Genomic DNA, 15,410 nt, shown 5'->3' on the forward strand with positions numbered 1-15,410 from the left:
GGTTCCAATTACCTATGGTTGTAGAATCTTCTAGCAGGATTTATAACTCGACTTATAGATAAAAAGGATAAAGGTATTAATTAGTTCAGTTTTGAAGTTTCATCAGAAGAATACATTGGTAGAACAATGGAGAGATGGATATGTATAACAGGTAAAATTTAGGGAAAAGTTCATGGAAAATGTTTCTTATCATGTTTTGAGGGCTGGAAGTATACCAGCATTAGATTATTGTTTTAAACTTAGAAGTGATGAAATAGTAACTGAGAAATTTTAATAACTGCTGGAGAGGTTTTATGGACTCAGAGAACAGCAGCTCACAAGTTATCCAGTTGTCTGTTCCTCCTTCCAGGGATATTTGGCTCTTCTACTCCCTGTACTGATATCATCTTTATACATGTAACAGCACTTACCTTTGTCTTATAATTTTATTTGTTTCAGAATCGTCTCCTTTCCCAACCTCTAAAATCCTTGGACAGGGCCATTGCCAGTGTCTTGATTCTGAGGTCCATTAATGTGAGTGATGTGTATGGGGCCTGGCAGCAGATACTCAATAAAGGTTTTGATGGATGAACTGCCTCATTTTATAAAGCCTGAAACTGAAGCAGTTTGGTTTTGTTTGTTAAAAAAAAAATTTTTTTAATACTATGAGAGTTGATGAGTTTACTCACAAAAGTGAAGTATACTAGTTACTTCCAGGATGGCAGCCATTAAAAAAAATTATTTGATTATGAACTATCACCTACTTGTACTTTCTGGAGTTCTGTGTAGAGAAGGGTGTGGGCTTCTTCTAGACTCTCCAGGATAGAAAGCCAAGGTGCTTGGGCACAGGAGGGAAGTGTGGTGACACCTGCGGTGTAGGAGAAGCCATAGTCATTTTAAAAATGTATTTTTTAGTGTATTAAATTTTATTTAATGCATTAAAACATTGTATTTTTCTGCAGAAAATAACAGCAGCCTTGAAGCAGACAACCACTTTAAGCCTTCACCTCGGCCAAGGAGCATGCTGAAAAAGCACAGCCACAGGGAGGAGAAAGACAGGCTAGGAGAAGACAAAGACACTGCCCTCCATGAAGAATTAGAGGCATATTCTGCACCTTCATTCCTCCCTAAGGCTGAATGGCAGACAACCAGAAGCTGAGAAAAATGCATTCTCTGAAAACCTTGACCCTGAGGTTAGCGCTACTGCTAAACTGTGTTTCTAATTCAGGTTTTTGCATCTGATTATGAGAGAAAGAATACTTGTGTGTGAGCGTGCATGTGTGTATGTGTTACATGATTCCTTCAGCAATTGATAAGGAAATAATTTTAAGTTTTTAAAAATATATATTTTATTGGATCTAAAACTCAATTGTAAGATACTAGCAAAAATACAGCATTATTTTATGTACTGCTAAGAAAGAAGAAAACTGCTAAACTGTAACATACTGATGCATCCAATTTCAGAGAAAGTAAAATGTGAAAAAAACTTGCCTTTTTGAATCTATGCAACACTTTAATTGCAAGAGTTTTTATTTACATATCTTTGAATTGTATAATTTATGGCCAATGTCATTTTATTCATTTGGTTTTAATCACTCAACAAATGTGTAATGAATGTTCACGGCACAGTCCTATATTTTTTGGGATATACCAGAAGGGATGTAGATGTGATCCTTCAGGACTTCATCAGGAGTTTACTGTGTATTGTTATTAGGGAAGAACACTTGGCCGCCTGTCTTTACATTTCACTATGGTTAGAGAAGTTCCACCTCACATTTCAGAAGGGATAAGTATGGGAAGAACATTCCTCCTCCACAATCTGCTTGAGCAGATCAGAGAAAAGGAACTAAACAGTACTGGCTAAGCTTCTTTCTTCTTCTCCTGACTCCTCTGTGTTACTGATGTGAGAAAAGATCTGCTCCCTGGGAGGTGGTACAAAGGCAGACAGAGGAAGTCCTTTGTATCACAACTAAACAGAAGAATCTCTCCAATTCAGGTCAGAAGTATGAGCACAGTAGGCTCTGAGTCCACTCTTATCCTGTAGGTTAGCTTTACCAGAAAAGCTGGCAATTTGATATAAGTCTGCCTGGCTTCAATGTGCTATGTCCTAATTTGTTCTGAAAATCAGGTGAAGAGAGGGTGTTATCAAAACCAAACAATTATTTTATGTTTAATAAAATCATCTGGTCAAGTGGATATTGTGTTAGTTCACTGTAGCTGCTGTAACAAATTGCCACAAACTAGATGACTTAAAACAACAGAAGTTCTCTCAGTTCTGGAGGTCAGAAATCCAATATCAGGGTGTGAACAGGGCTATGTTCCCTCTGAAGGCCCTAGGGAAGAATCCTTCTTTGCTTCTTCCAGTTTCTGGTGGTTGTCAGAAATCTTTGGTGGTCCTTGGCTTGTAGCTGCATCACTCCAGTCCTTGCCTCCGTCAACCCATGGTCTTCTTCCCTGGGTCTCTGTGTCTTCCCTCACTTTTGTCTAAAACAAGACACCAGTCATTGATTTAGGGTCTGCCCTACTCCAGTAGATTCTCATCTTAACTAATTCCATCTGCAAACACCTTATTTTCAAATAAGATCACATTCGGAGATTTGGGGTAGACATGAATTTTGAGGGAACACTATTCAAACTGGTAGTGATACCTAACTTTAATTGCTCTTTGTGATGTATTCTATATCCCTTGATTAAAGAAAAAAGTATTCCTAAACTTTTTAAAGTAACATATATTATGACAGAAAATTTAATTGAAAAATATCTACCCATAATCCCATCACCTAATGACAACTATATTCATTATTCTTACTCCACTTTTGGGCTGTTTTTCTGTACTTGTTTTTATAATATTTGTCATCTTAACATTCACAATGTTTTGTATCATGCTTTTTGGTTTAATCTCTTAACATTAGGTCATGACATGTTTCCATGTTGCTGGGTGATCTTGAGACTATGTTCACCTTAATGACTATAACATAGCCCATATTGTAGAGCTATTATCTTTGTTGGGTATATTAGATACTGCTGTTTTTAATAGTCTAAATTTTCCTTATTCCTCATTATAAAGTTTTCCTGACCATGCTCTGAATCTTCTTTAAGCCCACATTTTCAGGGATTTCCCATTTATTTTTTGTCCAACCCTTCTCTCTCCTATGTCTATAATCTTTGGCTCCAGAAGAGTCTATTTTCATCCACATTCAACTAATGCTGAAGCCTCTTTAACTTTGTATAAGCTTTCACATGACACTGTACTTCTCTCCCTATTGCCTTACCTTCCTGCAAATGTCACAGCTGGGTATCGAAAGGGTGACATTTTCTTTCTCGCTACAACCTCACTTCCCACCTTTCATTTGTGTATGCATGTGTGTGTGTGTTTGTGTGTGTGTGTGTGTGTGTGTGTGTGTGTGTATGATGATATATATCTATGTTTATATGTTAAATTAACTCATTATTCCTAGGATAAAATCTAGTCCATCATAGTAGACTATTTTTGTGTGGGATTTGATTTTTTAATATTTTGTTAAGACTTCTACATCAATATTTATGGAAGTTGACCATAATTTTTTCCTTATAATGTTGTTATCAGGTGTGAGTATCATATGAATTGGGGAGTGTCTCTTCCTCCTTTATTTTCTAAAAGTTTGTTTGGTATAAAACCAAAAGTTTAGTATCATTTTCCCCTTAATTGAGAGAATTCACCAGCGAAATTATCTGGGCCTAGAATTTTCTTTGTGGAGAGGTCTTTGACACGAAGTTCGATTTTTTTTGGGGGGGGGGGCGTAAATATTTGGTATCCAGATTTTCTCATCAGTTTGGTAATTTATGTCTATTTAGAAATTTATCCACTTTATCTGAGATGTTGAATTTATAAAGTTGGTTGTGATATTCCCTTATCCTTTTGATGACGGTAAAATTATGACATTCCATCTTTCATTTCTAATATGTAGTTTGTGTTTTCTGTCTTTCTTGTTAAATTTTGATAGGCATTGCTCAGTTCTGTTAAAACTTTAACTCTTTAAAAGAACCAGTGTTGGCTTTGTTAGCTTTCTCTGTTGTTTGTTTCCAATTTCATTGATTTTCACTATTATTTCTTTCTTTTATTTTCTTTGGGTTTAATTTGCTTACCTTTAAGTTAGAAAATGTGTCCATCCATTTTAAGCTTTTCATCCTTTCTATCAAAACCTTTGAAAACTATAAATTTTCCTCTAATGCACTGATTAGCAGCACTCAATTTTTTTGATGCCATTTATTTTCATTATCATTCCTTTAAATACATTTTCTAATTTTCCTTGTGATCTCTTTTTTGGCCAAATGGTTATTTTATGGTGAATGATTTTATTTCCACATATTAGATCTTCTCTAGATATATTCTTGCATAAATTTATAATTTAATTTTATTATGATCAAAGAATATATCTTATATGAATTCACATTTTTTTAAATTGTTGGGTTTTTTTTTATGGCCCAGACTAAGTGTGTCTTGTGAAAGGTTTCATTTGTATTAACAAAGAATGTGTGTTCTGCAGGTGTTAGATATAACGTTCTGTAATTTCAGTTTGGTCAAGATGGTTGGTAGTGTCATTCAGATCTTCTCCTTTCTTACTGAATTTTTGTCTAGTTGATTTACCATGTACTAAATAGAGTGTGTTAAAATCTCCAATTATGTTTGTGAACTTCTCTGTACTTCCTTTTTGTTCTGTCAGCATTCCATGACTCTGTAATTAGACACATACACATTCATCATTATTAGTTCTTGACCCTATTTAGCCTTATGAAATTTTTGTATCTCTGGTAATGCTTCATATCTTGCAGTTTGTTTTGCCTGACATTTCAACATTTCAGTATTTGCATGGTATAACTTTCTCCATAATTTTCCTTTCAAACAATTTTTTTCTTTTTCTTTAAATGACTCTTGTAATAGCAGTTTGGTATTACTTTTTTATCAAGTCTGACAATCTGCTTTTTAATTGCGATCTACTTATGAATCCATTATTCCATTTATGAGTGTTTAGTCCATATACTTTTTTTAATAAATTTATTTATTTTATTTTTGGCTGCATTGGGTCTTCATTACTTGCACGGGCTTTCTCTAGTTATGGCAAGCGGGGGGCTACCCTTCGTTGTGGTGTGCGGGCTTCTCATCATGGTGGCTTCTCTTGTTGTGGAGCACGGGCTCTAGGTGCACAGGCTTCAGTAGTTGTGGCTCTCGGGCTCAGTAATTGTGGCTCACGGGCTCTAGAGCACAGGCTCAGTAGTTGTGGCTCACGGGCTTAGTTGCTCCATGGCATGTGGGATCTTCCCAGACCTGGGCTTTGAACCCGTGTCCCCTGCATTGGCAGGTGGATTCTTAACCAATGCGCCACCAGGGAAATCCAGTCCATATACATTTAATGTAAGTACACTTAGGGCCAATTTGTTGCTGTTTGTTTTCTATTTATTTTATCTATTTTTTTAAAATTGAAGTTATTCCTCTACAACTTCTTTCTTGCCTTTTTATTCAGAGTTAATCACATAGGTTTTAGTTTTCCATTAGTTTTCTCTGTTGCCTTTTGACTATACCTATTTGTGTTATATTTTTAGTAGTTGTCTTATGGATTACAAAATGCATCTATAAATGATCACAATACAGTTGACACTGTATTGTTTCACATTTAAAATAGAAACCTTGTAACAGTATAGTTCCATATACTCCCTCATCCATCATGCTGTTGATGTCATGTATATTACACCTACATATGATATAATTTCCACAACACAGAGTTATAACGTTTCTTTAAAGAGCCTTTTAAACTTTTTTTCTTAGACCTTTTTTTTTTTTTTTTTTTTTTTTTTTTTAATGGTACGCGGGCCTTTCACTGTTGTGGCCTCTCCCGTTGCGGAGCACAGGCTCTGGACGTGCAGGCTCAAGTGGCCATGTTTCACGGGCCCAACTGCTCCGTGGCATGTGGGATCTTCCCGGACCGGGGCATGAACCCGTGTCCCCTGCATCAGCAGGCAGACTCTCAACCACTGCACCACCAGGGAAGCCCTGTCTTAGACTTTTAAAGAACTAAAAGAAGAAAAGAATAAACATTTATAGTTTTCTTAGATATATATACCATTTCTAGGGATCTTCATTTCTTCCTGTAGATCCAGATTACCTTCTAGTGTTATTTCTCTTCAATCTTAAAAACTTATTTTTGCATTTCTTGGTTTGCCAGTGATCGATTCTCTCAGTCTTTTCTTATGTAAAACATATTCACTTTATCTTCATTTCTGAAGGATGGCTTAGTTGAATACATACTTCTTGGCTGACAGTTTCCTTCTCCTATCCCCAGCTCTTTATAGGTTTCCATTGTTACTGGCCTCTATTATTTCTGTTATGAAATCAGCAAAAATTTATTTTGCTATCCTCATTATACAATGTTTTGTTTTTTTCCTGGCAGCTTTCAGAATTATTTTCAAGGTTTAGTCTTTTTTCTTTGAATTACAACAATTTGACTATGAGGTACTTAGGTGTGGTTTTCTTTATATTTATCCTGCTTGGGTTTTGTCAAGATTTCAGGATTTGTAAACTGATATTTTCCATGCAGATGGGAAGTTAAAATTTTTTTCTGTTTTATTTTCCTTCCTCTTGTTTGTAATTACATGCACATTGAAATTTTTGATATGTCTCACTGATCTCTAAATTTCTTTCATGTTTCTTTAATCTTTTTTCCCTTTGTTTTTTTAGATTGAATAAGTTGTATTGTTCCGTCTTCAAGTTCACTGCCTTTTTCTACCATTCCTGATCTGCTGTTAAGTCTATCAGTGATTTTTTTTTTTAATTTTAGTAGTGTTCAACTCTAGAATTCCCATTGGTATTTTTTGTATTTTCTGTATCTAATAATAAGATACCCTATCTATTCAGCCACTATGTATATATCTCCTCCTAAGTGCTTGAACATATTTATAATCCCTACTTTAAAGTTCTTGTTTGCTAATTGCAACATCTGGGTCATCTCTGGCTTGGTTACTATAGACTGCTTTTGTTGTGTTTGTTTTCATGAGTATGTGTCACCATTTTTTTTTTACTTATTAACATTTTGATTGACTACTGAACATTATGAATGATATGTTGTAGAGATTCTGAATTCTGTTATGTTCCTCTGAACATGTGCTCTAGCACAAAGATACTATGGCTAGACAAATTCCCAGCTCTGTCTCCCTTGCCATGGACATTGACTGAAATCTCTGCTTAGATTTTTCACTTTCTAGCTACTGTGATTTTACAGGACCCTTGAGGTCTTTCCCATGCCATGCATAGATGATCCAAGTGTTTGAGGTGGATTTATGTGCAGATATTGGGGTTCATGCCTTCTGCAGCTCTTCTCCAAATTTATTGCCTGATCTTCTAGTCCTAAACTCTATCTTCTGACCCCTCAAGCCAGTTTAGTAATGCTGCAGCCTTCTACTAAGCTGCACAGTTGGGGGAATTTCCTCAGGAAAAAGGCTACTAACTTGTAAGTCTCCTTGGGTAAATCTTCCCTTCTCAGGGTAGACTTCAGTGTTTGAGCCCTTCTGCCATCTGCCCAGATGGTTTCTCTCTATTGCTTTTGACATATAATTTTCTTTGTAAATATTATGGGAAAGAAAATTAAAATTTATTATCTATGCAACAAAATCAAACTTCTTACATTATAATATCATCACCTTTAGACTAGAGTATTATTCTATAAAGAGATGTTTAATTTATACACAAATATAATTACTTCATTTCATATATAATAATTATTTTAATTCAGATATAGGAATTTTGAGGAAAACTAAAGTGTATGAAATCTATGTAGTTTTTTATCTAAAATATTTGGAAGTAACTGTCTACTTGGTTTTATAAATTGCTTTCATTTGGTCAACAAGTAATATTTGTTTGAAACTAAGGGTTTTTACCTACTATTTCCTTTATACTTTATAGGAAAATATATACTTAGAGAAAAACATGTCAAATATTTACCTTAAATATTTCTGAGATTTGATTTTAGAGCAGTAGGAGTTTTGAAAACATAGAGGTTTCAGTTAAAGAACTGGAATAGCTCTTAGTGACCTATTGATGATCAAGATATAAAGGCTTGAAAGTAAATCATATTATAACCTCCTTTGACTTACTTTTGGTGTTTAGCAGAAAACTAATAATGCAGATTTCAGAGTTATGAAGTAGTTTTAATAATCCTATTGCCCCCCACAAATCTTGAGAACTAAACTTACTAGTAAATATATTTTCTTTAAATAGGATGCATGGTTAACAAGTCTATCATCACCATCCCTTAAAGAAAGTCTCGGAAATTCCTCTTCACCAGTATCTGGGGAAAAATCCTCCATCACAGGTGATTATATCAAATTATTCTACCTTATTTTATTTATGAACTCTGTATTGCTTAGAATGCTATTTGTAAAAGAAATAACACTTTACACAGTTATAGGAACAATATATGTTTGTGTTTGCCTGAGTTTTAATCCCCAAAATACAATTTATTAACAATGTGATTGTAGATGCAGAACTTCATCTGTCAATGCCTCAATCCCCCAAGTTATAATATAGACCAATCTCATAAGGCTATTGTGAAAATTAAGTGATACTATGCATTTTAGCCACTAACTCAATTCCTGGCACAAGTAGAGTATTCACTAAATGTGAGCTATTATTATGTAGGCGTTGCTGCAATAGTCAGCATAATGGTTAGGTGAACTTTTAGAGTGAGACTAAGCTGGATTTGAATCTAGGTACAGCTACATGAGAAAGTAACTAACCTTTCTGGGCCTGTATGTTGCTCTTTAAAATGGACTTAGTAAGAGTAGGGTGGTTGTGAGAATTAAATTAGTTTTAATACATGTAAAGCATATAGAACAGAACCATCGTTAGCACATAGTAAGTGTGAGGTATGAGTAGTTAACATTGTTTCTTTCCTTAGTCTTATGACATATAACTTAATGAGACCTAAAGGCATAACTGTTTTTAAGACTGGGATGTATAACTTATATTTATTAAGTGCTTAGTATGTAGTATAATTTTTGTCATATTACGGATGAGAAAAACTGAAGTGCAAAGATATTGGGAAACATACCCGAGGTCAGTGATGGAGCCATAATTTGAATCTTTTGCTCCAAAGTCCTTGTTCTTTTCACTGAGTACTTTGATTAGCAGCTCTAAAGAATCCATTAATGATACTTTGAATCATGAGTAGTCTCCAAATATGAATGTATAACTGGAATTATAAAGTGATATTATATCTAGCTTACCTAGATATAAAATGAGTTCCCCAGAAATGGCTGGAATGAAAGCCTCGTAATTAAGACTTTGACAGTAAAGATACAGGTTGGCCAGTAGGTGGATCCTAGTAGAACTGAAAGTTGGTGATCAACGCAGAAAGCACTGATTTTCTGTTGAACATTCTAAAGTGTGGTAGAATCACAATAATAGAAGCAATTCTGTAAAAGCAAAACTGAATCCTCCATGCCAGAGCTTAAGCCTGTCCCTTGAGCACTGAGAGGGTAAGTACTAGGCCTTCCTTTCCTGCCCTTTTGGTATCAGAGGCAACACTGCATCTTAGTGGAGTAAAACTCTAAAGGATGGCTTTATTCTCTTTATTCTCTGTATGGCCTCTTCTAGAACTGCATTGATTCTTGGTTCTCTCTACACCTGTACAATATTATAAGTGCATTGCTAGTAACTGTAGTATCTTAGAAATCTGTGCCTCTTGCTCCAGCTAAGAAACACAGGCTTTTGAATAGAATAGATATTGCCATTTCACTTACTTGGTTTATACACCAACAAGGGCTTGTGGCATGTCTATGGTTTAGAGTTGTTATTCCATTTTCTAAGGTGTGTCAAATGCTTTAGTAGATTTAGTAGCCATTTTTTCTTTTGTAGCTCACTTGGGAAAAAAGTTTATTCAAGTTGAATATGATAGTTTTCTCCATTTATTATTTTGCAAGAAAGAGATTATAGACAGTTTTCATTTAGCAGAAAGCAAATGAATCTGTTACCCACCTTATTAATTCAGAAGGGAGATTTAGTTCTGTTACTCTGTCACAAAATAGATCAGAATGAAGAATGCACTGAAAACCATAATTCCTTGAAATCAATTGAAAATGAAGAGAACTCAGTTTTGATAGACTTTGTTACTACACTTGAGAAACCCAAGGAAAGTCAAGTGACTACTGATGACCTTGAAGAAGAAAAGGAGAAAGCTGAACTGATTATGAATGATAACTTAACAGTTGATGATCCACCACTGTTTCAACTTCAGAGTATCTTACGCACTGAGTCTGCAAAGGTATTTATATAAAATTGTACCTTCTATACTACAGCTTAAAATTCAAAATAGAACTTTTAAATATTTTACCTTCCATGTTAGGTACATCTGAATTATTCGTGGAAATAATGGTATTATACTGTGAAGTGATTCTTATTCAATAGAATTTTAACTTCAGGGAAGGTTTGCAGTGAAAATAATAAAACCCAACATTTCATTAAAAGTTAACAGAAGTATATGATCATAATATACTTTTAAATGTTTCAGAAATACATACCCAGAAGTGGGTATGTTTCTGTAGGTCTTCATGTTATAAAAATGCAGCTGTCTGGAATAATTTCTAAGGTTTTGAGTTAGTGAAGGATATTCCTTTGGATATCATTTTAAAATATTTTATAAATTTTAATAAAAATCTTTAAGAAAAGTTTATAGCATCCATACTTATTTAAATGGATGGACAGGATCATTATCAGGAATATTATTATTATTACGTTGAGAACCAGATTTGTGATATGTAGGATTACTTGTCCCTACACTACGTTGCACCAGAGTACTATACTGTTAAAATTTATGGGGAGCATTTTTAGTCTTTATTTCTCCTAAATTTTCTTTTTTGTGTGTGTGGTATGCGGGTCTCTCACTGTTGTGGCCTCTCCCGTTGCGGAGCACAGGCTCCGGACACGCAGGCTCAGTGGCCATGGCTCATGGCCTAGCCGCTCCGCAGCATGTGGAATCTTCCCGGACCGGGACACAAACCCGTGTCCCCTGCATCGGCAGGCGGGCTCTCAACCACTGTGCCACCAGGGAAGCCCTATTTCTCCTAAATTTTCTTTATGCAGTTTCTCCTGCAGTTAATTGGTGGCTATGTATACTTATTACTAGGGAAGATAACAGCTGAAAACTTGTGGTTGAACAGGACTTTTATAAACAGAGTATTAAGTTTTTATTAAATTTTATGGAGAAGGTTCATTAAGCCACATTCCAGGTATATTGTCCTTAACCAGTTTCCTTAGGAAAAAGCTCTAATGCCAAGTTAGGGATGTGTTTATATCTGCTCTCTCTTTAGTATTAGCACCCATCTGTCCATGTAAAGTAGAAAAGTTATTCCTTAAAAGGACGAAGGGTATTCTGGAATTTATAGACAGGTCTTAGAAATGTTTAACAGAGGTAATTCTAAATTAGAACAGGTGATTTATATATAACAAGTAAGATTATAGCATATTTCTTTTGAATGAATCCTTGGCTTTATTCTTACTCTCTACTGAGTGATCTGAAGTCTGATTAATCATTCCCCTCTAAGGTCTCTTTGTTGGATTCTCCCCATGGAATAAAAAGCAGACTCCTCACCACTGGAGATCTCATACGATTCTTCCCGGACCTTATACTCCTCAGCTTTCCCTGCCATTCACTGTGCCTCAGCATCTTTCACCTTTTTTGGTTTCTCAAAATTATCAAGCTCTCCATAGAACATCATGTGGCCCTTTGTTATTCATCATTTGTCTGAGCTCTGATGTCGAGCCTTCAGGGAGGCCTTCCCTGACCAAATTCATTATTGTGGCTTGTCAACTCCACTCTGTCACTGTCACTGGACCCTAGTTTATCTCCTTCATGAGTGACATTAGTTTACGTGTTTATTGCCAGTCAACCTCCCTAAAATGTAATATCCTTATTTGTTCCTGGTGCCAGCTATACTTGACACATAGTAGATGCTTAAAAAACATTGATTTACTGGAAGATTGGCCTCTAAGTCTAACTGTGATAGATACAGTGAGTAATCCATCTTTGGCTTTTTCTATTTAATAGAAAATAATTCAAGATAGAAATATGAAGAGTAAAAAGTCAACAAATAATAGAGCATCCAACACATCTGGCAGGTAATAAAGTTATCATTTTCCCTCAGTTATGGGTTTACATTCCAAGAAAACTAGTTTTAGTTTAACTTCTGTACAGTAAATTTCATTTGGTGTTACTTAATTTTCTTCGTATGAGAAGAATGAAGTAGTTACTTCATGGTAAATCCCTCTAGTTGAATATATTCATTTATAAAAAGGAATTGATTAAGGATCCTCTATGTTCTACATTGCTCCTGGGATATAGTTTCTTTCTCCTATTTTTCCTGAGACAGTAGATATACAGTGGTAATAAAGCTGAAGTCCAGCATTCACCTTCTCTATTAAATGTCTTTGTCCAACACATGAAAAATTGTACTTTAAACTTAGAGGTTCTATGGACTAAGTTGGTTTATTAAAATGATAAGAATTCATAAATGCTATTCAAAACCTTCTGAATCTTCTAAATTATCATTAGTCAAATAAAACAGGGGTCAGCAAACATTTTCTGTAAATTTGTGACTTAGTACATATGTCAGGTCTTGTAAGCCATATAATCTCTGTTGTAACTACCCAGTTCTGCTATTGTAGCAGAGAAGACACTGTTGGCATTATGCAAATAAATGAAAAAGCCAGGGTGCAATAAAATTTATATACCAGAATAGATGGGGGGCCAGATTTTCCCACCAACCCTGAAATAGAGGTTACTAGTCTAACTTTATATTTAAGATGGTTTATGTAGCAAAATAACATAAGAAACTATTAAAACCCACTTATTAATATTGTCTTTTCCCATGTAACTTGAGTCCATGTTTGTTAAAAATGTTTTAATTACAAAATCTTAAAAGAAAAATTGCATTGAAGCTATATAACTTAAAGTAATAAAATTTAAATTAGGTTGAATAGGGGTCTTTGTATACTAAGGACACATCACTTTCAAAGTAATTATAATTTATTAAATTATAATGTAGTTTTCAGATATAGTATTTGCAAAATCTAATGAATCTGTCTTCTACCAAGTGCAGTTGTAATAGTTTATCTTGATTCATTTGGATCTTTTCAGATTAGTGACCTCTGAGTTAAGGAAACCTGGTTCTCTAAGGAGAACTCCGTTGACAGTTCCCACTTCTCACTATTTAGGGACTTTGAGAGTCTTGGACCAAAAGCCCTCACAGAAACAGAGCACAGAACCTGACAGAGCAGATAACATAAGGGCAGCTGTTTATCAGGTAAAAAGGAAAATATTTTTTTAAAAAATTAGAAGAATTAATCACTTACATAAGGTTTGTTTATCAGGAAGTAAAATGACCCTGTCAGAGATGATGATTTAATGTTTAATTTATTTCCTTTATAATACCTGAACAATCCAAAGCTGTTTTTTTTAATATATATATACTAAATTATCTCCTTCTAGGCTTTGTTTAACTGATCATAGTTGTTTTTAAAGAAAGAGAATATGCCATGGCAATTGATAAAAATACAGCAAAAGCAAAATGTAGTTGAGGTACACCTATGTTCTATACTTTTTCTCCTTTAAGTTTATATAGTTATGAACAAAAAGAGTTTTAATTTTTTTTCTTTCCTGAGACTTTCTGTATTTGAGTTAAACTTACATAGAAGAAAGCTGTCCTAATTTTTTCACAATTCCAAAAAAGAAGTCTTTTTTTTTTTTTTGTCTTATTTGTTGTACAGAATATAGTACACTTTGGAACATTGTCCATGTGAATTTCAGAGAAAAATGTTAATATATGTAGTCATTACATTACACATTAAATTACACATATATAAATCATATACACATGATTTTCTTAATTCTTGCTCATCTTTACATATTAGAATATTATCAGAAAAAGAATGATACTAGTACATATAAAATCTGTAAGTTTTATGTTTTGCTTTTTTAAAGTTTTAATCATATATTCAGAAATAAGAATTCTAATACATTTGCAAAACTTTGAATATCATATAGCCTTTTTCTTGTTCCCACAGGAGTGGTTAGAAAAGAAAAATGTTTATTTACATGAAATGCACAGAATTAAAAGAATCGAAAGTGAAAACTTAAGGATTCAAAATGAACAGGTATTCTGAATATAGAAGTAAAAAATATTCTGGATTTTTAAGTCAGTAAAATAGTCTGAATGTTTAATATTTTTAAATCAACTGTTTTTTAAATGGTGAAATAAATTGTATATAAAAGAATTGATTTCTGATTTTATTTCTCTGGTACTTTATACATTTTTAGTTTGATATAAATATAACTGTTTTACATGAAAACATGGATACACAGAGATTTTTATTATTTATATGTGAGCAATAGCTTTGGCACTACTGATTATGAACTTATTTTTTCTTGTGACCATGTACCTATTTCATTATTAAAAATTGACTTTGATATTACAACTTAGCCAGGAATATAAAGGGTCATCAGACATTAACCTTCAGTTTTCCCCTTTTCTATCTTGAGTTTTGTATGTATCTTCAAGACCAGCCTCTACCTGAGTATTTGCCCCTATCCTTCCCACTGACTGGAGCTGGGCTCTCATTTCAGTCTCTCCTGTACTTCACCTTTTGCCTCTAACTCCTTCCTACAACATGCTCCAGTTCTTTCCCATCTTCTAAAGTAAAATCCCTGAAAAAAACAAAAGAAAAAAAAACAACCCTTCATTGTGCTTTTTTTTTTTTTGCGGTATGCGGGCCTCTCACTGTTGTGGCCTCTCCCGTTGCAGAGCACAGGCTCCGGACGCGCAGGCTCAGCAGCCATGGCTCACGGGCCCAGCCGCTCCGCGGCATGTGGGATCTTCCCGGACCGGGGCACGAACCCGCGTCCCCTGCATCGGCAGGCGGACTCTCAACCACTGCGCCACCAGGGAAGCCCCCATTGTGCTTTTAATACTACCATGGATAGAAACATATTTCCCCAGCACACAGCACTGTGTGGAGCAGCCCTGCAGGGGACATGCCTGGACACTGGCACTGCCTTTGCAGCATTATCTGCCACAGTCAGCGCCAGACACCTCATTTGCTCTTCACAACTCAGTGAGGGAGCCCATACTTTCACTTCTAAATTATGTTATCTCTATAATAAAGCTTTATATCATTTAATGCTAAGCAATATTATAAGGCAAACATAGAATATTATGGGATTGGATTGAAGTAAGTAAAGTAATAACATACTTGCTATATGTTCACCTACATATTTTCTAATCTGGCACATGTTTTCAACACTTGGGATATGTTTATGCAGTAAGAATTTTATGCTCTGATGTCAGTCAAAACTCAGGGTTAAAGCACAGATCTGTAGTTTACTGTGTGACTTGACCAATTTACCTTA

General features: G+C 34.7%; 1 protein-coding gene across 1 annotated transcript in view; it reads left to right on the top strand.

The window, feature by feature from the left end:
• Positions 1 to 15,410, top strand: part of MAP9 (microtubule associated protein 9) — a 55,780-nt gene that overhangs the window by 30,486 nt on the left and 9,884 nt on the right. The window contains 7 exon segments of the mRNA XM_073805459.1: positions 931 to 1,114; positions 1,116 to 1,172; positions 8,228 to 8,321; positions 10,036 to 10,271; positions 12,054 to 12,124; positions 13,143 to 13,308; positions 14,069 to 14,158. Coding sequence (XP_073661560.1) covers positions 931 to 1,114; positions 1,116 to 1,172; positions 8,228 to 8,321; positions 10,036 to 10,271; positions 12,054 to 12,124; positions 13,143 to 13,308; positions 14,069 to 14,158 — 898 coding nt within the window.

Source organism: Tursiops truncatus, chromosome 5 (genome assembly GCF_011762595.2).
Source record: "Tursiops truncatus isolate mTurTru1 chromosome 5, mTurTru1.mat.Y, whole genome shotgun sequence".
NCBI classification, from domain to species: Eukaryota; Metazoa; Chordata; class Mammalia; order Artiodactyla; family Delphinidae; genus Tursiops; species Tursiops truncatus.